Below are 27,728 nucleotides of genomic sequence, written 5' to 3' on the forward strand. Positions count from 1 at the left end.
CAGGGCACTACGTGCAAAATTGAATCAATATGCATCGCAATATTTATTACATCTTCCTGGGTACTTCCTTTGTTACTTTACAGACTCTAGAAACCGCATTCTCGCGGCATTATATTCAGAGATCGAACTCGGCAATGATCGCCAAAGTCGAATTGCACCATCCCATGTGCCGGAACGTTCGAAGATCAGCTGGAGTGAGATGAGAGAACAGTGCCAATTAAACCGTTCTGTTACCTCTCTTCGATCGATCTTCATCATCGAACGAAAAGGAAACGACGAAGCTCGGTTCCTTCGCACGTAGCACGCAGCACGGAACGGAGAGAGTAGCGTTAACACGCTTAATCGAGCGTGTTGGAGGGCAACAGGCAAAGCGGACGAACAAGCGTGCGAGCGAGCGCAGAGTGGGCCCGGCTCCGTTTTCAGTTTCCGATTATTTTTGGCAGAAGGCGGAGCGGGCAAAGCTCTCGCCTAAAAATGCTTACGACCAAAGGCGCGCCGCCATTGGTCGGCCGACACCACGTGAACAGCCCACGATGGAGGTGCACGACGTCGAAGCAGCTGTCCAAGATCCAATATCAGTCATCATAGTATCGGCGGTTAGGCTAGTCGAAACCAGGCGCAGTTCTTTCTCAAGGTAAGCGCAACTAGTCGTCGATCCGCGGCTGGAACGACCGCTCTACGTCGTCGCGACTCCTCCGAAGAGGACACGGACACCTCCAACAACCTCACGTCTCGTCGTATCGAGTGCAACCAGTGAGATAGCTGTGATTATAGGACCTAGGGACCCGACTCAAGGTCACCAGTGTTCCGAGAAACCCAAATTCGAGCGTACCTCCGCCAACCTTGTGACCCTTCGAGACGACCGTGCGCGGTCCCCCGTGTCGTCGGCCCAAGAGTGACCGGAGCCCTGGGCCCCAACCCACTGTGGCTATCTTTGCGCTCGGCAGAAATATTCGCTCAGTGCTAAAATGGCTGAAAAACTGATTGAATACTGTATATCTAGCTTTTCTTCTGTGTAGTGTCTTTGATAGGCGTGGCGAAAATTTGTTGCTGATTCGGTAGGGTTCGACAGTGCTCCTTAGGATCATTTCACTTCATGTCTGCTGTAGAAAGACGCCTCACGGAAAAACGATATAGACGAGATCGAAGATTAGAAATACTATCCCCTCTTACTTTGTGGACTGTCTTAAATAGGAGTGGATAAGGTTGCTCTTTCTCCCCTATAGAACAATTTGTTCCCAACTTTGTTGCAGAAAGAAATCATTAGGGGAAAATGCAATCTTTCCATGCAGAGTGTCTTCAAATGGCGTGTCCAAAAATTGTTTCTCCTTCAACGGGACCACTTGACCTTATGTCTGCAGTGGAGAAATACAAAAGAGAAATTGATCTCTCTCTCTCTCTCTCTATTTCTTTCTTTCTCTCTTTGCGTAACGGACCAAGTGTGACCCCGACTGTTCCAGCTTGCTCCAACGCTGCCCCCTTTTCTCTAAGGGAGATATAGTGTCCACTGAAACCTCAAATACTCCATTTTTTATTATGGCTAGCTGGTATCACAGCTTTCTCTCGTGCTGTGGAAAATTTGGCCATCGTGATCCGAGCGACGGAACACGCGGATACACTCGGACAGCCTTGTGCCAGTATTCGCCGTGGCTGCCGCTACCTCGCCGACAATTATAGCTCGTCTTCAGACGCGTCTGTCTTTTTTTAAACGCGACTTCAGCGCGGTTCGATTCCTTTCGATGGGAAACGATCACCTGGCGAAGAGCAGCCGTTCTTCTCGGTTTCTAGGCGATCGCTCGCCAGGCAGATCATCCATGGTAGACTCGAGATCGTGTTTTCTATTTTTACGGTGTCGGGATCTTCTTTGACATCGGAGACGGGACACACGTCGCGGAGTCTCGTCGGCTGGCCGTGTCTTGGAATGGCTCGAGCGAGAGGGAAGCTATACTTAGCGAAGACGATCGTCCATTACGAATATAAAAGGCGACGCTCGCCAGTGATACGATGTAATTTCCACCGTTAAATGTTTCACCGTTTTCTAGCAAACGTACGTTTCTTGTAGGTACTCCTGAAAAAGTGTAATCTGATCGCTTGTCGATTCGAACTGTCAAGTCGACGGGAACTAATAATCGAGTTCCGAAATTCTTATTGCTCCAAAAGTATTTTTATCTCAATATTTCATTCACACGTCTCTTTGACCTCCATTTTAACTCATAGTTCAACCCATCGTTGTCATAGTTAAATATAACAGAAGTATTAAAAATATCATAATATTTTCCATGAAATTATATTCTTTAATGTTGTCCAACGTTGACTTTCAATAAACTCAATCTACATAAATTGATCGAATCATTCGAGGTTCCAGTTCGTAGAACCCTTTGTCACGGGGAAATAAAAATTGTCCGACTATTAGACGTTCTCTTGACAAATGGACCATCTTCCCAGATAAGTGTCTTCTTGGTGCACACGATCGGTTACACAATCGGCTCGTGCAGTAAATTTGGGTGCTATTTTGAAACATTGTAGCTGACTCACGGCCGGCAGTCCAGCCAAAGAAACACATTCTTTGGTCCCTGAATGTAACCTGATCCACCGTGCAGTTTCTTCAATAATTCATAATCCGCTTCGTCAGCACCATACGATTCATTTTCAAATGCATCGTCCATTCACAGACGTCTCTGATTATTCTCTACGTAGCTAGCGATTATTGTTTCTGCTTCGAAAACATTCGTACCCCACTTTCTATATTTAAACAGTTATTTTCACCGCTTCTCCTTTCATGGTCTCGCGGAAACGTTCTCCACCGGAGACTCTAGGAATTCATTTCATAGTTCGAGTCAACCATCAAAATTTATTTCGAGATATCGCTCGGTGGATAAGGTGAACGACTCCAGATTATCCGGAGCGCTTCCGGCCCCCTTATCGTCCTGTTTTCTCCAGGTCTGCCCCTCCGGTCTCGACGTCGGGTCGGCGAGCGTCCACACCAGGTCGTTGCATCCAAATTTGGATCGGCCGACGCATCGACGTCGTCGTCGACTACGGTTCCCGAAGGTGGGGGGACGCGGGGGCCGACGCCAGGCTATTTTCGAGCACCGGATATTCTATACCATCGCGTCGGCGGTGCGACGCGAACTACCGTCGAGAATTTACGCGCCGGATCCGCGATTTATCGCACGGATGACGGCTGTCACTGACCGAAAATTTTGCGCGAATGACGCAACCTGGCTGCACGACACCAACACCCTTTAACGAGCGATTATGCTAGCCCTTTCAGCAAGAGAACCCTTTAACGCGTTGACTGTTGACCACTGTACAGATGACAGTATTCAAACTAGGTTTTACACATTCATTTTCATTGGGATATATCTATGATTAAATTTATGAGACATCGAAGGATCGAATCCAAGATTAGTTTAGATTTGTGCGGAAGTCTTGGGGTTGCGAATCGACAGACAACGCGGTGAAATGTTTTCCGCGGAGGATTGGATCGCATATCCTGGTTTTAAATCCAGCATACGAATAGTTGAATGATTCAGAATGATTTGATACAGATGTCGCCAATGTGGAGTAATTGATCTTCAAAGTACTAACATTCAAGGGATGGATAAGTAGAATGCCTGGGTTAATTTAGAAATTTACCTGTTGATTCTTGTAGATAAATGGTACAATTTTCATCTACAAGTGCTCAAATAGTTACATCAATGCACATTCAGGAATGATAATGATTTTAAACACGCTAAAATTTTAAAGGTATATGCAGTTGCTTTTGTACGGTAAAAACGCAGGACATTTTTTCTTTTTTCTTTTGTTCTAAAATATAAAATTTGAATTTTATATAAACTATAGAATTGAAAATATAAAATCTAAAAATTCGGGTAGTAGAGGTTCTACTATATTATACCTTTGAAAAACACCTCGGTAATACGAACATTGTTCTTAAAAATAATATCTCCCAAAGAGAAATAGCTCAGCGATCGTAAGATCCAGAGGTTGTCACGAAGATAAATCGGTGTTTGTGTCGTGACGCAACGATTATTGTTATTTTGTACAGTGAAACAGCCGGTTTTCTCTGCTTTATTTTTAGGTAGACGAGCGTAGCAGACAAGATGGCGGACGATGAGGTTAGGTGGGTACTGGAAACATCTCCTTTAATAGGAACACAACTTAGTTCATTATTTTTCACGCGAACCCACGTTTTCCTTCGGGATGGGTTTTACGCCGGAGATAAGGTAACAGCGCCGCTAAATATTATAAATAGACCACGGGTATTCGTTAAAAGGAAGATTTCCGCGAAGCAAGAACAAATGTCCCTTAAAAAAGCCGAAGTCTATGAAAAGAAACTCGTAGGAAACATCATCGACATCTTAGCTAGATGAAATTGTTCTCCAAAGTGGCAGAAGTTTATAATTTAGTATCACAAAAGTGGCATTTTTAATTTTGCTACTTCCACAATCAAATTTCATTTACCTTGCATTTTGATATGAAAATTAATGTTCAACACAGGAAAGCGTATCTTTCAAAGTCCTGTGAAATCGAAACTGTATTCCAAAGAAATAGAAAGCGTAATTCAACTTGGAAAAAGCTATAGTTTCAATGTTCTCGTATTTTCATTCATTTATCTTACATTTTAATATGGAAATTAATAGTCAATTGAAGAGAAGCGTAGCTGTAAAAGCTCTCCGAAGACAACACCGTTCTCCAAAACAACAAAAGTTCATTAACGTCAAACGAGACATTCTCAATTTTCTCGGGTTCTCGAGGCCACGATTCATTCCACGTTTCGCCGCAAAAACCAGTTTTCAATTCAAGACAAAAAAAACACTACATTGTTCGTACGCGAAAGGGTACTCGTTCTAAAATTTCACTGGATGTCAAAATTAAATCCCGAGCTCTTGACAGAATACTTTAATTGGACGAGAAGTTTCGGCGCGATTTCGTCGGAATTTTCGTTCGGCGTTCAGAATTTTTCAAATTCCATCGAACCAGAGTGTCGATTAATTTTCCGATTTTCTGGAGGGCAAACCTCGCCGTGCGCCGATTTCACGCAGCTCGATCGGACGTGCTTTAATGTGAGATTTTTTTCTCTTTCCCTCTTCGCCCTTTCATGTCTCGTCGCACATCGGCCACACTCGACGCATCTGGATCTCGACTTGACGCTGGAATGGCGAACAATGGATCGTTCCTGTCCCCGTTCGGACTCTGCAGTGTAATTAATTATAACGAAAGGTACGCATCGTTTGTGCTGTTTTTGCTTGTGAGAACCCGCCCATTGAGAACAAATAGAACCCCCCCCCCCCCCCCTTAGACCATAGTCTCGTGAGAATAAATAATTGAAGACTCCTTGTAGAAGACACTATTAGGGCCAAAAGTCGAAATCACTAAAAGAGTATACTAAAGAGTGTAATATTGATTCATTTAGAAAATTTCATTCCCCTGATTACAAAATATGTTTAACCACTTACCTTAGAATGTACTTTGCAGTCACAGTAATATGAACTATTGTATCTTTATATTTTTTCGAATCACTGAATAATGTACCATACGTATTTGGCTAATTTTATTCCTGATAAGGGGTGGCATACGTGACAATTAAAATCTAAAAATTTCTATTTTATTGCATTCATATCAATAACAGAATCGTATTTGTAAAGAACGTAGAGAAAACTGAAAGTGTCATTCATTTCTCACACAAAATTACTAAAAATTACTAAAATTTGATTTTATTAGCAGCAGATGCTTACGAATAAAAACCAAAATTTTCTACTATCAGTGATTAAAGTGTTTTCTACGGGTCTTCGATTAATCGGCGAGCACGATCGACAGCATTTTTTCTGTCGTCGATTTTGCCCGGAGGTTTTTGAATTTTTCCTTCCGGATTCTGTATTTTTTTTTTCGCTCGGACGGAACCAGGACTTCCGGCACACGAAGCTTCGATCGTGTCGGGGCTACCGAATCGACCGAGTCGCCCTATTTCTTTTTCCTCTGTCCCCTGTTTTTCACCAAACTTTTTTTCGTCTTTTTGTTGCGTTCAAAGTGGAAACTTGACGCGCCACCGCGAAAAGGTGCAGTCCACGATGAACCACACGCAGTTTGCCAGTGGTTTTTTCTTTTTTTTCTCTGTATCCCGCCGAGTAACGAGGAGACCGTAGAAGTTTATCCTCGTGACAGTGATCCCCCGCGATATTTCCTTTTCCCGTGGGGAACCACGCGAAATCCCCGACTCCCAGTTTTCCCCAAATACACCCCCGTGCCGCCCTGCTCCTTATCTCTTCATTTCTTATGGAATACCGGATTACCGTGATACGGCTCCATCCCGACGAAGGAACCACCGGAATCCTCCGATATCGTTCTCCATTCGGCTACTTCGATGTTTCCCTCGAATAATAATCTTGCCTCGAACGTCGTGAGTTCCGGTTTTCGAGAATCAAGTTAGCATTCGGAGCAATTCAAATTTATTTGGTCGGTATATCTTAAAAGCGTAACACCTTTGAAATTTTTCTCTAGATTTTCTGCTTAAATTCTTTGATACCAGAAAGTTGTGTCTGGTCTGCAGATCTCTATGCAAAAGAAAAAATTTGCGCATCGATTGCAAGATCCAAGAATTAAGTCGACATTTATTTGTCTTATTAATCATTTTTCACAAAATTTTATCAAGTTGTAACTGTTTTAAAACGCATTTGCTCATTTTAGTCACAGATGCTGGCATATGATTCTCTCTTAAATTGGCTGGCATTCAATTTTCTTCGAACTATGTTTGTAAATTAATATTATAACAATATCATCAACAGTTTTTCTTTTATCGTAAAAAATGCTATGATCTTATATGTACTTTATTTACTAATGCACTTTTCCAAATCTTGACTATTTAATCATTTTAATAGTCGTTCATTAATGAATATTTATATGTATTCGACATAGTTTTGTCAACAGAAATGATTACAAATTAAATTACAACAGAAATTAGTATAAAGTATTAGTATATTTTTATTTTTAATCAGTATACATAAAATTTACAATTTCATATAAAACATTTCGACAATTTTTACAATTTCTTACAAAAACTGATTCATAACGAAACGTTTTATTAAAAATTCCAGAGAAATATTCAAACGAAAGCGTTCACATATTTCTGAATATCCTCGAAATCTTTACCACGTGCACAGCCAATTTAGCTCGAGGGAAGTTGCGAAATATTCTCTAAAGAAATATCTGGTAATTGACATTAATTTTTGGACATTTTGTGATGGTATCGTTCATGATATTCGATGTTCGACAGACGGAATCTATGCGCCCTCGTAATTTGTCGGAAACAATTTTGCGCCGGAAAAGTGAAAAGTTATCGAGCGTACCGATAGCCGATAACATGTTTCAGTTTCGCCGAACTCGGTGTATATTTTTCCACGAGCATAAACATAAAATTTCGCGCGAGCCGGAGAGTAAGAGATAGAATCGGAAGTATTACGACCTACACGTCGGTTACCTCTGCGGGGTGGACTCTAGCCTTGATTTATCGGGCCACTCACGCCCTTATTTCAACATTATTTACCGTCCCGTACACTCTATCTGCTCGTCTCCTTTCTCCTTTTAAACTTCTCCGCTACTTTTCCCCGACATTGTCGTAAAAACGTTCCTTTAACCCTCGCGGTACGAGATAACTGGGTCGGCTCATTGTGGATCCACTACATGCAGTACAATAATTAGAAAAATTGAAAATTTTTGTTATTAAAAGATTAGTAAAATTTAATTTGTCAGGCTTGATCTGTATATCTCTGGAATCGAAATTGTAAATTATAAATGTTTGATATTAAAGAATTTATTAAACTACAAATTTTTGTTATAGAAACATTGGTGAATGTCTCTATGTAATATGACTGCACATTATGCACTTATGGAAAAATCTCCTGCTATTGTATTTTTGTTCTTAAAAGACTAATCAGTTTATATCAGATAAACCTTATTTGTTTAATCATTTTTTTTTAAAATAAAATTTATAATTATACGTAGTTAGAATTCGTGGCAATTATTGGAACAATAATAATTGTGCACCCCGTGATATCTTAAGGTGGGTCAATATAGACCCGTTGCTTCCAACACAGTTATTTCAAAGTTCCGATCTTCTTCGATTTTTATATTCGCGACATGTGGGTCACCGAGGACCCGGCGCCGTATGGCGAGGGTTAATATCTCCCTGACACGCTTCTTGCTCCCGTTAACATCCGGTCCCCGTGTGTTCGAGTCGCCGTAGAAGATATTGCTCCCGGCGTACGAAAATATTAGAATCCCATCAGACTTCCTTCCGTGCAACTCCTGCCGGAAGTTCATTTCATGCGCGGAACTTTTTATACCTTGCGGAAGAGAACGTATTTCCGCCATCTCGTAACGTTCCTTCTGTTTCCTGAGTCGCATGGCGGAACGACGTAAGTCACGTCTTCGAGGAATTTTTATTTTCGTCGCCGCGAAGCTTGAACCTAGTTTCAATAAGAAATTATACAAGGAACATTTGTACAACAACCGTAAAATTTAAAATATCATGGAATTTGATGCCGTAGCAATTTACACTACTTTTAACCCTTCACTGGTATACTGGGATCAAGAGTGACCCTAACATTGTATCTCTATTTCATTTTGTAGTCAAAGTTTAATTTTTCACGTTTTTATTATTACATGCACCAACTAAAAATACAATATCGATAATCCATTTTTTTTAACTTCTTATTTAGGTTTTCGCGAAAATCATTATACCAGTTAAGGGTGAATCTCCTTTTTACTTATTTTGCTGTCACATATTACATTCGCGAATAATAATAAATTGACATGGAAATATGACAGCAAATTCTGCAATAAAAAGGAACACTAATCAGCTACGATCTTTTCCGCTATCTTCGCTTCACGCATTTTCGTCAGTTTAAATAAAATTTTCGAATAATTCGATCTACATGGCAAGTGACTATAAATTTGATTACAAGGCGAATTGAGGCATCATTTTGGCTCAACGTTCCCGCGGAAACGCGGCTTCAAAGCAAAGCCGGGTAGAACGTGATCTGATTATACACTATTGATAACGATTAAAATTAAACGCGTTGGTTCTGTTCTACTGTAATTAATTGTTAATGACCTACAATGGCAGCTGAAATAGATTCGCCTCTAATTAACGATTGCAGGCGATAATCGACGATCAAATTGATTAATTGTTTGTCCGAGCGGAGTATTACTTGTGGCTACATGAATTTCTCTAGTACGCGCGAGGTTGCTCGATTAGTTAATTATTTCGTCCTGAAATGAAAATGAATTCCTTTTTAATAATGATTTCGGAACAGAATAACGAAGACTAGATTAGTGTTCCTTAATTGTTATGGAAACGATCGGAAATTATTTTGAACAAATTGAAAGCTGTACTAACTACAGCAACCTTCTAAGAGTATAATAATGAAAACTGATTTAACGTTTTTTAAGTGTAATATAAACTGTTGGAGATTGTTTACGGGAAACTAAGATCTAAACTTGGTTCAATGAACTGCGCGACTTACGGCGGTCCGTCCAACACTGACAAACAACGTGTCCTCTTCCCAACCCTAATTCGGCCAAGACCGATTCTGTAGTTAGCCAGTGTACCAGTAGAATAGTGCTCCCTAAGCACGAGCAACCTAGATAACCAGAGATACCTGGGGTAACGTAGACATACTACAGTCGCATGAAAGACGAAATATTTCTGTGTCCTTTGCGGCGTGAAGCGTCCTTTGTGTTCCGCAGCATGCTTCTCACGCTTGCGCCGTTGTAATTAGCACGCGGGACTCGCCCGTTCGGTTTTACAGCACGGTTATACTAGCCAATTGTTGCATGCCATCAAACTTTGGAATCTATTCGTAATCTGCACAATTTTTTACCGCGCGAACCACCGTCATTCAGAATTGCACATCGCTGCGAATGAAGCGCGACGCACACACGCGGCTTTATGAAACGCTTAGCACTATTTTGTAAACGGAACCCGGAACATTTACCTTCGTGGCACACGATTCATTAGTGTTCTAACGTGGGCACATTATTTATAATTATTTATGAGAATAGATGAGAAATTAAATTATTACTTTTTGGTGAATAAATCTGAAAATTTTTGCATTACATAGAAAATAACGATTTCATTTATATTTGGGTAAAATTTGACCATCTTTACGTTTGTAATAAATAATAAATGAAAATATTTGAAAGATTTATGAAGACTCTTTTTACAAATAAATGTTATAGAACAAGAAAATGTGAGCATAAGTGGAACGTATAAAGTGTTTTCGTCGAGAATACTGGTATGATGGTGAAAAATTTGTTGAAACGTATTGTTTTAGTTTTGGACACAACTCGGTTTTAGTATGTATTACAGGAAGAGAATCGTAGCCATTTCCGGTCCGAAGGTTGTTCCGCGTGCCGTCAGCACGGAGAAGTTTTACTGACAACCCCCGTCTCTTTTTCTTTACAGAGGAAACGTCTCGAGGATGTACGTAAGAGGGAAAACTATCGGTGAACCTTAAAGTCAAGCAGAACAGGACGATCACTCGCGAAACTTTTTCAATAACTTGTCGTGCAATGCTAATCGAAACGGTTATCCGCGACGGTTCTTCGAGCAATGTTCCCGTCCGAGGTTCACTACGATGCTTTCGACTTTATTTGGTCCTCGACCAACTTTCCAGCACGATTACCTGGACAAAAATTATTTAAACACGTTTTCGAGCACCGGCATCGCTCTTTTTTTATTCGTTCAGTAAAATTACGGCGGTACAGTTGGTCACAAAAATGGCCACGCATCTGACAAATCGAAATTATTTATACAAGATGAAGAATATTTAATGAAGGCAACAATAGAATAATCGTTTGCCTCAGATTTATTCTGAAGATCTTTCCAATGTAAAGTAAAAAATATTTTAAAAAGATTTCTAGGTCTCATAATTTTGTAAAAAATTGTCAACATTTGTCAAATGTACAGACTTTCCTGAACGACTGTACGTTGCCATCAGAGCACAAAGAATTCGAATTCTTTGTCCATGAATTTCCGAAAGGGATTAACGATTATCCTTTCTCCGTCCTTCAGACGGATTTCTTAGTCTCTTTACGAATTTAAATTTCGCGCCGTCGCGTGGTATTCTCCGGTTCCGCGGCATGCTGCGTTCCGCGTCGTTGTCAGATAAGATGTTTTAAGGGAGTTTCGCACGGAAAATGTAGGAAAAGAAGAGGAAACAGGCGGAGACCGACAGAAAGAGGGCGGAGGTCCGCGCCCGCCTCGAAGAGGCTTCCAAAGCCAAGAAGGCGAAGAAGGGTTTCATGACCCCTGACAGGAAGAAGAAGCTTAGGGTGAGTTTACACCGCATTCTTTGTTAATTCCTCGCCACGGTACAAACCTCCCGGTGCGTCGTTCCTGCTCATAAATCTCCTTTAACTTTTTTTTCTACGATTTTTCACGATTATAATGGTCACCCGGAAAAATCGGTTGAAGATTCCGAGTATGCTTTCAGTATTGGTGACCTCTAAATATCCAATCCTTTGACCAGTTAGCTGTGATTCGCTCTTTTCAGAGCGCACATCTATGTGTGTGTCACGAGGATCAAGCGATGACGAGTACGCTCGTCAAACACAGAGTAAAATATTGGCTCCAAAAGACAGCTTTATTTGCTAAACTTAATAATATTATTACTAATATTTACTTATTCAGTTAACATTGTAATATAGTACGGATAAAATTTTACGTCTAAAAAACATTGCACATAATTAAATTCGTTATGCGCACTAATAAGCTGTTTCATCGAGTGCACACGGGAACATATGATTTTATTTCATTATTTATATCTTTTATTTGTTCGGTTCATTTTACAATGGTTTTAAAATATTCTAAACATCTTGAAATTTGAAAATATGTTTTTGTTTTCGCTAAAATTATTAACTAGTTAAAAACGAAACTCGTCGCAGAGCTAACACAATTGGAATCTCCAACCGAAAAATCGGAGATAATTCTGAAAGATGCACTTCAATAGCAGAGACCTACGAAATAAACTTCGGAATCTTCGCACGCGATTCAATCCCCTAAAAATATATTTTCACACGTTGCTACCCTCCTGGTCGAGATACGGAGTTGACATTCAGCGCGGTATCTCTTATTTTCCCTTTTTCAATTTGGATCAGTCGCGCGACCTTTCGCTCGGGGTCGAGACAAAACTGCTCGCGAGAATTTTCCGCCGCAATTTCCACCCGACACCATTGTTCCAGCTTCTCAGTGGGAACTTCGCTCGTCCGGTCTTTACTGGGCGGGCTTTATCGCCGCCTTAGATCTTCATTTCGCCGTGCAACACCGTTCAAAGCCCCGTATTTCTCTATTACCTTGTCACACTTCAACGCGCAGGACTTCCGTCGGTTTTTCGAATCGTTTCACCCACGGAGTGGCTGGAACAAGTTTCGCACTACCGCCCTCTCTTTGCATGATATTTCGGCGAAGGGGCGCGAGGGAACGTACCGGGGGCTTAGCCCGACACGACCGCGAAAGGGAATTCACCGGGCGGTTTATACGGTTTACGGAATCCCTCGGTCCTCGCCGCGAGGATTCCCATCCCCCCTCCACACCCTCCCGCCTCTTTTATGCGATCGCCGGCTTTTGTCAATGGCACCGCGTGTGTCTCCTCTGTCCGTAGTTGTTGCTGCGCAAGAAAGCCGCCGAGGAACTGAAGAAGGAACAGGAGAGAAAAGCCGCGGAAAGGAGGCGCATCATCGAAGAACGCTGCGGAAAAGCCAAGGACACCGACAACGCGAGCGAAGGTACTTACACAGTATTCAATGTAATCGGGAATACCATAACTCGTGACCGCGTTCCCTGGGTTTCGAGCACGGTGGCAGGCTCGATGGACGATTTCTGTTGGCTGAAGGCTTATTTTTCCCTCGGTAATGTCGAGGTTTTAATGTGAACAGACTTTTATGTAAATTTACACACGTTTTGTTTAAAACTGAACATTTTTTGTTTAATCAGCTTCGAAAAATATTATTCGAGTCCAAAGTTACAACGGTTTGAATTCCACGTTCGGTATAACAGTGCTCATGAACGGGAATTTTGAGTCGGTGTAACTTTTGAAGCAAGGTTTTTGAAGAACGAGTTAGACGGACGTTATTCAGTCCAATTGTCAAATTGGAATGAACCGTTCTTTATTATACTTGAATCAATATTATACTTGAGTCAATATTATACTAGAGTCAATATTAAACGTTCCCGGTAAAAAATATTCGCAATCCTCTACAATCTAGTTTTACTCAAATCCGGACATGCATAGAATGAAAAAATGATCCGGAAACGTGTAATCTATATGCAATGGAATTTGAACAGCTTCAAAGTTGCACAGCTTTGTCGAGAACAAGGGGATCGACTTGTAGATAGTTGCCTATGTTTAATTAAAGAGCCCACGCTAATCGAGCGGTCACCGTGCTCACCCATCCGACGTTCGAGCACGTCAGGGCCGAAATTAATTCGCCGCAGGCTTTCACTCGAATCAGGATCATGTATTTTCCGGGCGACAATATTCCCGGGGGTTTCTTCCGAGAAACATGTGAGAAGCGAATCGTATCGTGCGATCTATTCGTTCGTGGTAGAGTCGATCGCGTTTCTCCGGTGGTTTCGATCCATCATCGTAGCGGACGGCATTCTCCTCTCGGAGGAGGCTCGACGATGGCACGCCGAGGTTCGATCACCTAAATGCTCGTTGGCATACGTCTCGTGAACGACAATGGCCCCTCCAGTGTGCTAGCACACTATCTTCACAGAAGACTACATGGTAGCTTTAAGAGAAGGATGTTATGGCGTGGACACGGCAGACGGTACAGATGCCTCGGAATTTTATTTAAAAGCGCGCTTGATGGGATATCGATCTGGAATTGGGCACCTGGGCTTGCGTACAGGATGCTCCACAAATACTGCGCTGTATGCGTCAGTTTACGGGAACATGCTGATAGATCTTTATTATGGTAAATTTAACTGAGGAGATAGTAATACTTCTTGCTTATACGTTGTTTATGTCTAAATGTTTAAATTTTTATATTATATTTAAAAAGACGAACTGTTTTTAAACTTTTTTTTACTGATTGGTTTCTGGTGTTTTAAGTTTGAATTTATTAATTTACATTCGCAAGTGGGAATGAAATTAAAAATTAATGTCTCAAATGCTTTCTATTAAATAAAATTCCAATGGTATGGTATAAAACAGCTTGCCCAATAATACGCAGTGCAATCGAGAAACAGTAGCCTCCACGTGCAGAATACAAACTGAAATGTAAAGTAAAGCTTTTCACAATGTCAACTTTACCAGTCCACCTGCGAGAGCAAGTAGAAATGCCAAGCAATGGTCAGACACGTCGTTCAATTCGAAATCATTGAAAAATTTGTGACAATTTTGAATAATCAGTTTCGTAGGATGACTCAAGGTAGATTATAGATTTGAAGGTAATAAAAATGACTTTTAGCAGCAAGTCGAAGTATCGAGTGATATGCAGACACATTATTGAACTTGGAATGCCTTGAAAAATAATTTCAGTGTAATAGAATCGGTTTAATAAAAAGATATATAAGACAGTCTGATAATTTCCAGACAACAAAACGATATTTTGGAAGCAGGTGCAAGTGGAAAGCCATGGTCAGATATATGGGAGAATTAAAAACGCTTTCGAAAGCGACGAACGATGCAATACAACTAAGTTTGCAGTTTCGCGGAGGCAAATTCGAGGAGATAAATTCAACGTTCAAAATCAAGTAGTACGGTCCAGCAGTAGCTAGAGAATTCCAGACAATGTCGTAACAGGATTAACTTTTTCGGATCGTACATTGCGAACCGCTAACTTCAAATCCAATATTGGCAATAACGGGAACGCTTGACGAGAGAAATTTCACTCTGTCATTTCTGTACGTGAAGGATCAGCTGTTTCCGGTGCGTCAGTTTATTGGTCACCCTGTGTATACGTAGGTTAACCGTGTCGACGGCGTTAGAGGACGCGCATCGAGGCCGAACAAAGAGAACGACGGTATCGTTCCCCCATCGAGCTTGAATGAGAAATGATGAATTCTGTCCGATCTTTTTCACCTTGATCCACACAGAGACCGTGAAGCGCGTGCTGCGCGAGTACCACAATAGGATCACAGCATTGGAGGATCAAAAGTTCGACTTCGAATATATTGTTAAGAAGAAGGACTTCGAGGTACTTGAGAACGAACGGTTGCGAGAAACGTAACGAGACGTGCGAATAACGAGGCATTCACAACACGTACACACTCGCCACAGTGACACGCACCCATACATACACACATCCATGCAGCAGACATACACATGCACATGCACACCATACATTTCTTTAACACAACACCGATGCTCAATGTTGTTGCACTTGAGCAATGGAACGCGCTTGCCCGGTCGGTTGCGAATTCACGTTCGATTGACGAACAGAGAGGTCGATGTGCATCCTCGGATGCGTTTTGGCAAACGGCTGGCGCGACCCTCGCCGTTACGCAACCCGTAACATTGCCATTATTTTTAAACGGCGACAGCGTATTTACGTTGTCCCGGTGACGTCGCATTTCTTTTTTTACACCGTATCCTCGCGACAAGAGACTTCGCGTTCTCTGAGGTACTCACCACACTGTTTATGTTTCTGTTTTTCATCTCTGCCAGTTGCCTGCGGATTTTCTGCATTTAGAATGCGCTTGATTCTCTGAAGCTCGACCAAGATTCCCGTTAGACTTCGTCTATTTCCACGTCATCGGCAATATTCGGCTAATGCCATAAAATGCACAGAAACGGTGCTAAGGAACTCGGTACATAGATTTAATATTGAATATAGAAACTTTGTTTCATTTATATTTTTATTTATTTTACTTGTAGCTTGAAGAAGTTGTAATAATTTGATATTTCTTTTGACTTCGTTTAAACCTGAGATAGTAAAATATGCGTTCTATAAACAGAAGATTAAATTCGCGCGAACATCCGCAGGTTACTTGCAGCACACAATTTCAAAACAATTACTGGTAGCTACGGCATCGCTCGATCTTCTTGCAAACAAAATTTGCAGTCGCACGTCTTGAAATCTGATCTAATTAACACTCGAGCAAATATGTTAGAGCAATGTGGTAGACACCTGTTTAGTTTTGTCAAGGGCCGGAATCGTGTTCTTCGCCAAAACGACAATTCTATGCATCGCGAACCGGGCAAGTGTCGCGAGCTTCGCATTTCGTCTCGCCGTTTTAATTATTGACAAACGTACTATTATTTATTTATTTATTTTTTTTGTTCACTTACTATCTGATATAACACGGCTACTCTGTCTTTCTCTCTGTCTCTTTCTCTCTCTCACTCTCTCTCTCTCTTTCTATCTATCTTTTTATTTCTCGCTCTCTGTCTATTCTCTGTTTGTCTCTATTTTTCGCAAACCTATCTGTTCGCTCGTTTTTCTTGTTGCGCGCGATCTACGTGATTTGCTCTCTTCGTTTAATGCTATATTCTCGTCGTCAATTACTACCCACTATCACTATATTTGTCGCTGATGATTTCTCGCAGAACCAACAAGCAAAAGCCGTGGATTACTTTTCCAACGTACTTGTGATAATGATCATTAACTATCTGATTTGTGTTCTCATAAAATCCGTCACACGCTGTTCATTTGACAACGAAGCAAAGAAATATCCCCCCCGTATACGCCTGTATCGTTCTCTTTCGTTTAATTTTGACATTTTATTTTTCTTTCTTTTTCTTGGTTTCTTTTATCGATAATGATGTCCGACCCGATCGGACGTCCGCAGTTTCAACGCTCGCAGCGATCTCTTGCTTTCTATGTCCCTGCGCCAACAAAATACTACAACCCCGCCGTTCGAGCGTTCGATTCGCGATTGATCCCTGCTCCCGGATCCAGGATCCAGCTGGATCCGGCGTTACTCTCTCTCTCTCTCTCTCTCTCTCTCTCTATCTATCTCTCTCTGTTTTGATTCAGCTTTGACACCGTATTCTTCCATTTTGCGACCCCTGATGCCACGAGTCGCTTTGAAATCGACACTGTTCGCACCGACGAGCATTTGCCAACGTATATCGACTACGTCATTGCCAGACGCACATCTCATGTTACGTATACATATCGTCAAAGTGAACGTATCTTTAGTCTACTGCCACATTCTACCAGGAAGTGTATTTCCGCGTACATGAGTTTTGATTTTCATTTCGTCTGGGTGTCAGCGAATTTTTGCGAGAAAGCAAAACTTCGACGTGCGTTAACATTTGTCTATCAACTTAAAAAAAAAAAATGGAAGCGATAGAACCACGAGAAAAGGATTTAGTTATTTCGATTAATGTAAGCGAACGTTGAATTATAACGTCTCGTGTAGTTCTTGAATAATTATCTTAGCATTACTTTAATTTTCCGCGCTCTAAATTACGCTCTGGCGAATTCTCGTCGATGAGAAACAAAGCGTATTTCGACGTCGATTTCAACGGGACCTGTTCTTCACACCGTTCTACTCCCGTTCTCAACCGTATACTGATTAATTCATGACATCAGAGTTCCGTGCTCTTCCGGTGAAGGGGGGAGGGAGGGGGAGGGGGGAAGGAACGAATCAAAACACGAAACGCAAAGCTCGAACAAAGTAGCAGAGAGCTGAGCGTGCCGGCAAACGAACGAATTTTTTATCAAAAGTGACTTCGAATTTTGACAGCTAACGTGAAGTCCGTTCTGACCCAGTATCATAAGAGGATCATCGTTCTCGAGGGGCAGAAGTACGACCTTGAGTACGAAGTCGCCAAGAAGGATTTCGAGGTCGACATGTTTTTCGATGCACAAAACGACGACGTTGCTCAATTAACATTCTATCATAAAAGAGAAAACAGAACAGAATACCTTTTTTATTTTTACTTCTGTTTTATTCTCTCTCTTTCTCTCACTTTCTCTCTCACTCTTTATCTATCTCTATCTCTCTCTTTTTCTCTTTTTTTTTTCTCTCTCTCTCTCTCTCTCTGTCTCTGTCTCAGTTAGATGATATTTTTGTTGTCCAAAGTGTACACGTTCTCTTGGAACGCGCAGTGCACAATTGGTTTTTTGTTTCATTAGAAAAGGAGATTTTGTTGCTAAAAAGAAAGCAGCTCAGTAACAATGAAATTATCACTCCTCTTTTGTTTTGATATTTTTTCCAATTTTTGTCGATTTGTTCGTTTGTGACCAGAGATTTTGAGAGGTACCGGCTGTCTAATGTTAACGTACGTTGGTACTTAGGCATCGAAGCTGAATTACACACTTACTGTAATCCGCAAACTGATATTCTAACGTAGCGTATGGCCAATATCGTGTCTGACTGCGTAGCGTAGATACAGATCTTTTTTCGTAGAGCGTGCGTAAAACATCTAGTGAGAGCCAACCAAGTGAATTAAAACGAAACCACACGCGCCATTCAAGAGCGATATCCACACACACATAGACTAAATTTTCAAAAAATAAAGCAGGCACGCCCGCGAACCGTAGAACCGCAGCCAAAGTAGATAACGAAATAATACAGTATCATAATACATAACGCTGATTACACCTAGATCCTTATCCGTGAGCGGTTTGTGGTAGAACAACAGTCCTCCATTTCGTCCACCTTTTCTTCATTATATATTTTTTTTTTATAATCCTTCAGTTTCTTTGCGCGTAGGCAAATAGTCCATACGTGAAGCACGCCCTCATCCAATTTTTCTCCTTCTTCGTGTCAGGTTAACGTTCACGCAGTTGTCGGCTTCGTGCTTCTTGCTTTCAAACACGAGAATCTCTTGCTCTCTCTCTCTCTCTCTCTCTTTCTCTCTTTTTATTCCTTGATTCATCCTCTACCCGCGATCAACCTTTCGATACAGAATAGTCTCTACGCTCCGGCAACCGACTGCAGATTCACGGTGCCTCGTTTATAGGATCGCGAGCTCAAATTTATTGCTATTCACGCGTCATTTGAGGATCTTCATTTCGAATTTTACCTCGACGCTTTGAAATTTAAAGCGGAATTTACAGCGAAAACGATGCAAATTTAATCTGGGTCGTCTTTCCGGAATTTATTGCTGCGGTCGCTGGAGTGCTAACGCGTTGATTGTCGGCCGATTTCATCTTGTTCCCTCGTAAAATTCGATTCAAGTTGCAAAGAATATCAATCTTTATTGGGAACCGATGGTAATTGTTATCTCGACTTTTATGAAAATGATCTTCGTGATCTTCGATTGAAATTCGTGATAGTTAGTAATGATTCTGAATATTCTTTTAATATTTTTCTTATTTGGATCTCTCATTTGGACCCAATAGCAAATTATATGAAACATTAAATTGAGCATTCACGTCCGTAATTACAAATTGCTCATTAATGATTAGAGATTGTGAAATGTAATCGTGATTACTAATTTATTTTAGTAACAATTACCGTGATTACATTTCATAAACATTTACAAAATTAATTGTAAAATAATCAATTACTATCCAACTCTGTTGTAGAATGAATAACATTGTTCTGCGAATAAATTCGTACGCGATTCTTACAAAATAGAAAGTATTTGAGATACGCGTTACCGATCGGAAACTAGAATCCCGTGGAACTACTTAATTAATTCGAGTTGGAAAGAGGCCAAGCAGTCAGCGCACAATATTGCCACAAGAAAGGGAACAAAATTATCAAAGAACACCAATAAGAGTACCGCAAACATAAAAGCGCCGACAAGACGAAGTGATCGGTGTGGAAAAGTCGCGCTACAGTTGCGCACGATTCTACAGGAAGAAGTTGTTGCCAAAAAAGCTGGCGACACACAAGTGAAATAATTGTAGATCATCTGCCCCAAACCTACTATCTCTTGAGTGAGAAAACTTTTGTTCTTCTAGCCGAGCTGCAGACGATCTGTTCGGCATATTGGAACAGAGTACACGCGCTCGAGGGCGATAAGTATGACCTCGAGAGGCAAATTAAAATGAAAGAATTCGAGGTAATTACGAGCCGCTCTCACCTGACGAGAAAAAGCCTAACCGTGTCTCTCCTATTTATACAAACACCGGCCTCCCGCGTTTCGCAGTTTCTCTGAATTTTTGTCCTTTTGGAGTTCGTTTTTTTTAACCGCCGCATTGTCGTCGACCGTGTGCGTTTCTTCCGTCGCAGCTCCCCGTATCGACGCTCTCTCGAAACTCCTCGAGAGTCTAGTGGATTATAGTTTTGCTACGGGATCCAAGGGATCCTAGGAGTCTCAAGGGAGCGACGCGGGGAGCGATCGTGCCCGACACAGATGGAGGCCGATAGGACAATGTCCATTTGACCGGAAAGGAGAGATTTCAGAGCAGGTCACGTTCGCGTCGATTCGAATTTCCCGCGTCTTTTACCATCGAGCGGAGCGGGAAAGAGTCGAAGATCGTGAGAGACAATTTCGAAACTATTTGGAACATCCTCGGTCTCTTCGAGCCAACGATTTTTCAAGATTTTTGTTTGTTTTTTGACAAGCCGGATTTTTGCGAAATCTCTCTCTCTCTCTTCTCTCTCTCGTTCCCCTTGCCTCCTGGCTATTTAGTGAAGACAACGTGCCGTGGATGGATGAAATCTGAGAGACACTCCATGTTCTTTGTAGACGATTTGAAGGAGATTTGCCAAATGTATTACGACCGCGTCTACCTTTGTGAGGGTCAGAAGTGGGATTTGGAGCGTGAAGTTCGGAAAAGGGACTACGAGGTACAGGAGACAATAAGAAAACAAACAAAAAAAAAAGAGCAAAGCCCTACCCCACCACCCGCCCACCCCCTAAAAAAGAAAAGAAAAGAAAAACGGTGAGAAACGGGTGAGGGATGGGATAGTGGGGGTTTGCCTTTTGTGCGACCCCCTTTCTAACCTCACCCGCGTTCCGCCGTGCCCCCTTTCTTTCTGTACATACGTATCTCTTTAAGTTGTTTCTCTCTCTTTCACGATGTTTCTCTTGGAGAACACGTTGAGTGGCTTTTCAGCGACCAGAAATCGAACAAGAGAAATGGAAAAGCGAAAAAGGAAGAAGCGAAACCACCAGCGTTTCTCTTCCCCCTCCGATCTATCACACACTCTTTTTCTCTCTCTTTCTCTCTTTCTATCTCTATCCCCGTCTATCTTTCTTTCTCTCTCTTTCAGTTTGTTCTTTCGTTGCGGAAACAAAAAAAGGACCGCCGCGAAGGGAACACGCGCGATTTGTTTCTCTTTCGTTTTCGTTTTTGTTCGCTGTCTTGTTTCTTTCTACTGTATAATCTTGGTCAGTCCTGTGATTCGCCGCCACTTCCTCGTAAATTTTACTTTGTCTTTTTTTTCTGTTGAGAACCTCAACCCCCCCGACGGAGAAACGATTACGATTTCGCAAGGATCCTTGTGCGAGAGGATCCGCCACAGACACACTGCAGCAATTTTTTTCTTTTTTCGCGTGGATATGAAGTGCCGCAATGCAAATACATTTCTTGCCCGTCGCTCTCGCCACATCGCTCTCTCTCTCTCTCTCTCTCTCTCTATCTCTTTCTTTCTCTCTCTCTTTCTCTCGCTGTTTTTCTTACACTCTCCTCTTCTTGATTCTTTTTTTCTATTTTTGTTTCACCTCGACGATCAATCGTCGATCTCTCTTTGCCCGCCTTATCTATCTCTCTATCTATCTCTTTCTATCTTTCTCTGTCTTTCTATTTTCCGCATAAGTTCTCTATAGATGCATAGATAATTGTCAGTCTCTTCCAAACACGCATACTGCATTCAATCTTTCTGTTTTTATAAATATTCTATCTCTATCTTTTCTCTACTGCTATCTCTAACGCAGATTTTCTGGGCTTTCCGAGCTTTCTATTGGGTTGTCCGAAAAGTTTGGTCCATCACTGTGTGACATTCCTGGTTATAGATCATTAGAAATGCATTCATTTTTTTTTTTTTTACATTTACGCTGTCACTTGTTTCTTGTTCCAGTAATAAATATACTTTTATTTGCATTTCAGTGTGACATATTTAGGAACTATTTCTACAGTTTTATTAATTTTATTTGTCGTTCGTGGGTTATGAAATATGAAGTCGGACTCGCAGCGGAGATTTCAAATTGAATTTACTAGATGCGAACGCTAATCGTGAACACTTCTTCGTCGTTAATCATTTCCTAGTAGAGGAAGAAATTTTACATTTATTGCATGTCTACATTTAATCGTGTGCTTAAATATGATTTACAGACGAATGAAGATTTACATCGATTTCAATGAGATGTTTACTATTCATATTTTCTTGAAATCTGTGCTAGGAGTCTGACTCGTTACTACCGGCAGAAGATTGATAATAAATATGGACATACGATAAATACAATTTTAGGAAATTATTAACATTTTACCGGACCGTTAATTTCTGCCAGTTATTCTTTAAGTAAATATTACATCTTTCTCAATTATTAAGTACAAATAAACTTTAATTATATCAATGGTGAGATGTTTAAATTTCCATGCGAAATTTAACCATATGACCGTATAGAAGTTTTTATTATTTTAGAGAAAATCATTTGGCAAGGTGTTTACTTTGATCACTATAAAGAGCACGATGTAATAGCACCAAAAACAATGAAACATTTGTACATTTGTGTTTCTGTCAGTTTCAAATACAATTTTAAAGCGGAACGAATTTTCCGGACAGCGCAATACTAACTCGCCAGACGAGCAGTATCGTTTAGAGTCGCTAAACTTTAGATGCTTCAGTATCGAATGCCAGGGCTGGGCAAGCTTATGGAGCAGACGTCCGTAGGTTCCGAGATCGAAGATCCAGCCGATTCGACCGATCTACGCTGGATCTTCTCCGCGTCTGTCTCTCTTTTCTAAACTTTCGGGTTTGTCTTTCTTTCTTTCTCTATCTATCTCTCTCTCTCTCTCTTTGTCTCTCTCTTTCTGCCTATCTCTTTCTTTCTATATCTCTCTTTCTCTCTGTCTCTCTATCTCCTCTCTGTCTCTCTGTTTCTTTTTCGCTGGATATCGGCGACATCGTTTTCGGAATCGTATTGTTATTTTTTGCATACCGCATAACGGGTTCTCGACGGAGAAAACGAATCGTGAAATGAGAAGGGTGCGATTGTCCCCCCACCCCCCAGACGATACAGAGATCTATACATATTCTATATAAACATTTCACCTGGGCTCGTATGATTTTTCGATTTTCTTTTTTTCCCATTTTTTCTCTCTCATTGCACCGTCATCATCATCATCGTCTCATTCCACCGTCATTGTCGCCCACCACCATCGTACCATCACCGTCATACCATATCTGTCACCGTCACCACACCACGAACCATAAAACCACCAACAACCACCACCACCACCACCACCACCACCAAAAACCATCACCACCGCCCCCAGTTTTTTCTCTCGTCTTTATTTTTTTGTGTACGAGAAAAGACAAGAAAAAAAAGGAAGTACGAAAAGCAAGTGACAAACGAACAGTCATGGGAGCAGAACAATATGTACACACCGACGGGAGGGGGTCGGGAGATTTGTACAGACAACGACGGCCCCCTCTTCGATCTCACGCGTGTCATCGATGAAACCGGGCGCGTGAGATTGCCGCGCGTGTGTGTCGCGTGTGCGTGCGTGGGTGTGCGGTGCAAAATCGGACGGCAAACCGGTAGAAACGGGAGCAAAAAAAAAGAAATGTATATATACATGTATGTACATACGTACATACGTACAGATTTATATATGTTTATATATATGTTGTAGATACGACATGTAAGCAAATGTATATAATGAAACAGATTGTCTCGGGATAGAGGTGGACCGAAAAATAAAAGACCGAGAAAAAAGGAAGCCGACGAACAGTCGGGTCGAATCGATCGCCACCGGCTACTACTGTACATTTCACGTCTTCTTCGTGTTTTTCTCTGCTCGTTTCACCGCCTCTCTATTTCTCTCTCTCTCACTCTCTCTTTCTCTCTCTCTCTCTCTCTCTGTCGCCCTTCTGTGCGCCTTTCACGTCTCTCTTTCTCTGTAGATCTTTTCTCTATCTCAATCTCTATTCTCTCTCTCTCTCTCTCTCTCTCTCTCTCTCTCTCTCTCTCTCTCTCTTTCTGTACATTTCTCTGCCTGCTATATCTGCGCTCTGCATCTATCTTTCTACCCCGTTGCGGCTTGCCAGCTTGATTGCAACTATAGATTGATAAATCCGCTGCCTCTTGCACTTAACCATGCATGTAATGCTTGTAACACCTACTAACACGCCAAACACTGGCCGTAGAATCCGTAGAATTTGACGTAAACGATTTCTATTTTATCGTCAATCTAGCTCAGTCGTCGATAGACCTGCCACGAGACGTGCGAGATCGATTCTATTCATTAACGGGTAAACACGCATCATTTTACCACGGTTTCATTCATAGACAAATTTTATCGATTCATTAAAATACATAGACAAATTTTTCAGATTACTGTTTGTTTTTTAATTCTTATCGCGCCATTTTCAATCATATCATATTATTTGGACAAGGTAGACTGATGGAACATTTCCATCAAACTTTTTTATGTTTATCGGTTGATTTTCAAGTGGGAACAATTTTCTTCTATCGTAAAATATTTTTCGGACAAATAGAATAATTGAAGGTTTCGATCAAACGTTGTAATGGCCGTTGTTTGTTATTCGATCGTGAAAGATTCTTACTATTTCATTATCAGTAATAAAATATTCTTCTGGAGTCGTAGAGTGATTGATAGTTTTTATCACGGTTTTGAAGTTCATCATATGATCTCCGACAATAATATAAATTTTCATCAAGTTTCGATTCAATATTTCGTGTCGGTATTTGAAATTTCATTATTTTCCGATAAACATCGTTTTATCATGGATAATTTTTTAATCGAGTTGAAGAAATCGTTGCAAATTTATGATCTTGATCGACCACTTTGAAGTTCCTCATTTTATAACGAACGTTTTCTATAAGAACCGTTGTCGATTCAATTATTTCGATCGAATCCTTCAAAGTCTATCGCCTTGCGATGAACATTGTTTCGGACAAATCAAAGGGAATCAATCGTGGGCGATCAGAGTGACTACGTTCTTTGCCGGTACAACAGTGAGATTCGCTTACGCAGCTGATGTCGGTATTAACAGCATGGAACAGTTGTTCACGCTACAGCGAAGCCATCGCAGTCTCTCTATTAACTTCGCTCCGGGCCGATCGCGTGGAGAATCGAGATCAAGGTGTTATCCATACCGATCGGTTCGCGCGCGAGTGAAAAAGAGTATGGCACTTCATATTCCCCGCGGGGGAAACGAAAACATTTGAAACTAAGCGCGAGCAAACACCTAGCTTCGCGGAGCGCACGTTTGATTGAAACAAGGGAGGAATAAGGAAAAAAATAGTTAAAACGAAGGAATAGAGCCAAAAATTAAAAGAAAAGGGAACAGGTTGTTGCGTTCGTTCAGCGAATCCGAGCAATCGTCCCGCACGAGAGAGAAAATATGATCAAAGCGGGGGCCAACCGGTGTGGGGAGGCGCTGAAAAAAACTTTCCACGTGAGTACGTCGCAAAGCGTGGGCGGTTCTCACGAAGTCGAGTCTCGCTTATAAACAAAAACGAGAAAACTGAAAAGAATAAACAGTAGGTACGCAGTACGTGGTCCCGCCTTTTGGAACTCTATTGCTGCCCCCCCTTGTGCCCCTTATTATTTTCAGATTCGACAGGCACCAAACCCGGTAGTAGTTTTTGATCACGTGTTTGAAACTGTACCAAAGAAAAATTCCGTAGAACTGTCAACCCCCCTTTTTCTCCACGCTTTTGTACATCTACTGTTCCACTGTTAACTCTCACGAAGGTGGACCGCCTGGAGACCCGGATCGAAACGAGATCACGAGACCGAAGTGCCATGCTGTGAAATTCTCCGAGCCACACCCCCCAGTTTTTCTCCCCATGTTTCTATCTCTGTTTCTGTCTCTTGTTTCTGTCTCTTGTTTCTCTCTGTTTCTCTCTGTCTTTCTTTTTCATTGTTTTCTGTTTTGTCCATTCTCGTTCGTCCGCCCCGCCGCCCCCCTTGTACATTGCCCCACGCAACCCCTTCCGAAACCACACAACACTGTGACGCGACGGGAAAGACGTCTTCGTTCTTCCCTCCTCATTGTGAATTATTACCCACACCCCACGAACACCTCGAACACCGTCGTCTTGCACTCCCTGTGTCCCCGTGGAAGAGACGTGAAAGCGAACACGTACACGCGTCTACGATGTCGAAATGGGAACGAGCGAAATTGATTTTGCACCGATTCGCACGCACCACCGACTGTCAGTGTCCTCTCTCTTGTCATGGTGTTCAATTGGGCCTGTAAATAGCGGATCCTTTCTGGCGGCAGTCTGTTCCGAGAGAGAGACTATTGTCTTCCAACGATTCTCCGATCGATCGGGTGTTCGTTTACCGTCTCATTCGCCAAACGAAGATGGTAACATGAGGATAGTTCACATTGGTTTTTCGATGTACGAGCACTGTTCGATGTCGGAGAATCCGGAGGCAGGCTTGCTTCTGGTCGGAGCTGACTGCCATCGGTCCAGGAACAAGAATGTAGTGGACGTTTTACTATTTTCTTTTTTTCTTTCTCTTCACCCTCTGTGGACAAAGAGCTGATCGTGACCAGCCCGCCCCCCTGATTGGCCAGAATGAGATTCACATCCTTTTCACCGTTGATCCCGTCTGTCTTCCCGTCGTCTTCCCTATCAGGGATCGAAAGAGTTAGGACCTTTTAATTGGTTCTTGTTGATACGTGGAAGACTTCTCTAAAACCGTTCTCACATTGTTCATTCTGAATGAACCAAAAATATCTAAGACAAACCTTAGGACATCTGTTATTTTTCTAAATAATTTTAATCGGTTTTACATTTGTTCTACTTATTTTTCGCAGTTTATTGTTATATAACAATAGAATGCGATTCAATTGATGTTGTACAAGTAAATTCACATTTTAAATATCCTCTATTTGTAAAACGTAGCTTTTCAATTGAAAGTTTGTTCTAAGATAACTTTCAAAATATATACGCCATGAGAACGCTTTTTAAAGGAGTTTCTTAATCAGGGAGAAACTCTCGGATGGCTGGACTTAGATCCACTTTATCCATGATCGCAGACAATCCATTTACGTAGTTATTTTTCAACATCCAGTTTAAATTACTAGCTGCTGTTAATCTGAATAAATATACCAGTTTTGGTTTCGTATAAGTAGATTCAAAAATAGGCAAACAAAAATGTGGTTACCACAAAATCGCCAGAAAAATCCACCATACAAGGGTTAAATAGGATAATGGTGCCAGTGAGGTGAACAACTGCTACGACTTCGGTTCGTTTTCAGGCATAATTAACTTTATATTTATCGAATACGACATATCAAATTTTTTTATTAGAATATTAATTAACGTATTAAATCATTTTCTTTAAAAATTAAGATAAAAGAATAAAGAAATTTAATATGTCTTATTTGATAAATATGAAGTTAATTATGTCCGAATATAAATCAAAGGCATAGAAATTGGTCATCTCACAGTAACTTGTTCCATTCCTTCTAGTGTTCTAACACTATCAAATATCACCATAACTTCAATTGAAGCTTCCTGCAAAACGCAATATCCCTAACTGTTAATTTCGATCCCTGCCTCCGATTTTGTTTCTCTCTGTGACGCGTCGAAGGTAGAAGTACCTATTATAAAGCACGGCGGAACTGTGATCCATTCTTGAAACAGTAATACAACTAATAC

At 41.3% G+C, this 27,728-nt stretch overlaps 1 protein-coding gene across 17 annotated transcripts in view; it reads left to right on the forward strand.

Annotated features, from left to right (window-relative positions):
- The first annotated feature begins 540 nt into the window (after positions 1-540).
- The window catches only part of Wupa (troponin wings up A), a 38,054-nt gene continuing 10,866 nt past the window's right edge, over positions 541-27,728 (forward strand). For 2 of the 17 annotated variants that reach the window (XM_078192236.1, XM_078192249.1), the window contains exons 1-6: positions 541-634; positions 4,085-4,121; positions 10,469-10,486; positions 11,209-11,337; positions 12,666-12,789; positions 15,107-15,207. In XM_078192236.1, coding sequence (XP_078048362.1) covers positions 4,107-4,121; positions 10,469-10,486; positions 11,209-11,337; positions 12,666-12,789; positions 15,107-15,207 — 387 coding nt within the window. In that variant the 5' untranslated portion in view covers positions 541-634; positions 4,085-4,106. Of the gene's footprint in view, positions 635-656; positions 796-4,084; positions 4,122-10,468; positions 10,487-11,208; positions 11,338-12,665; positions 12,790-15,106; positions 15,208-17,704; positions 17,806-19,875; positions 19,977-20,606; positions 20,708-27,728 lie in introns of those variants that run through there. The other 15 variants (XM_078192242.1, XM_078192252.1, XM_078192241.1 and 12 more) reach the window with 11 other exon arrangements.

Source organism: Augochlora pura, chromosome 10, assembly GCF_028453695.1.
Source record: "Augochlora pura isolate Apur16 chromosome 10, APUR_v2.2.1, whole genome shotgun sequence".
NCBI classification, from domain to species: Eukaryota; Metazoa; Arthropoda; class Insecta; order Hymenoptera; family Halictidae; genus Augochlora; species Augochlora pura.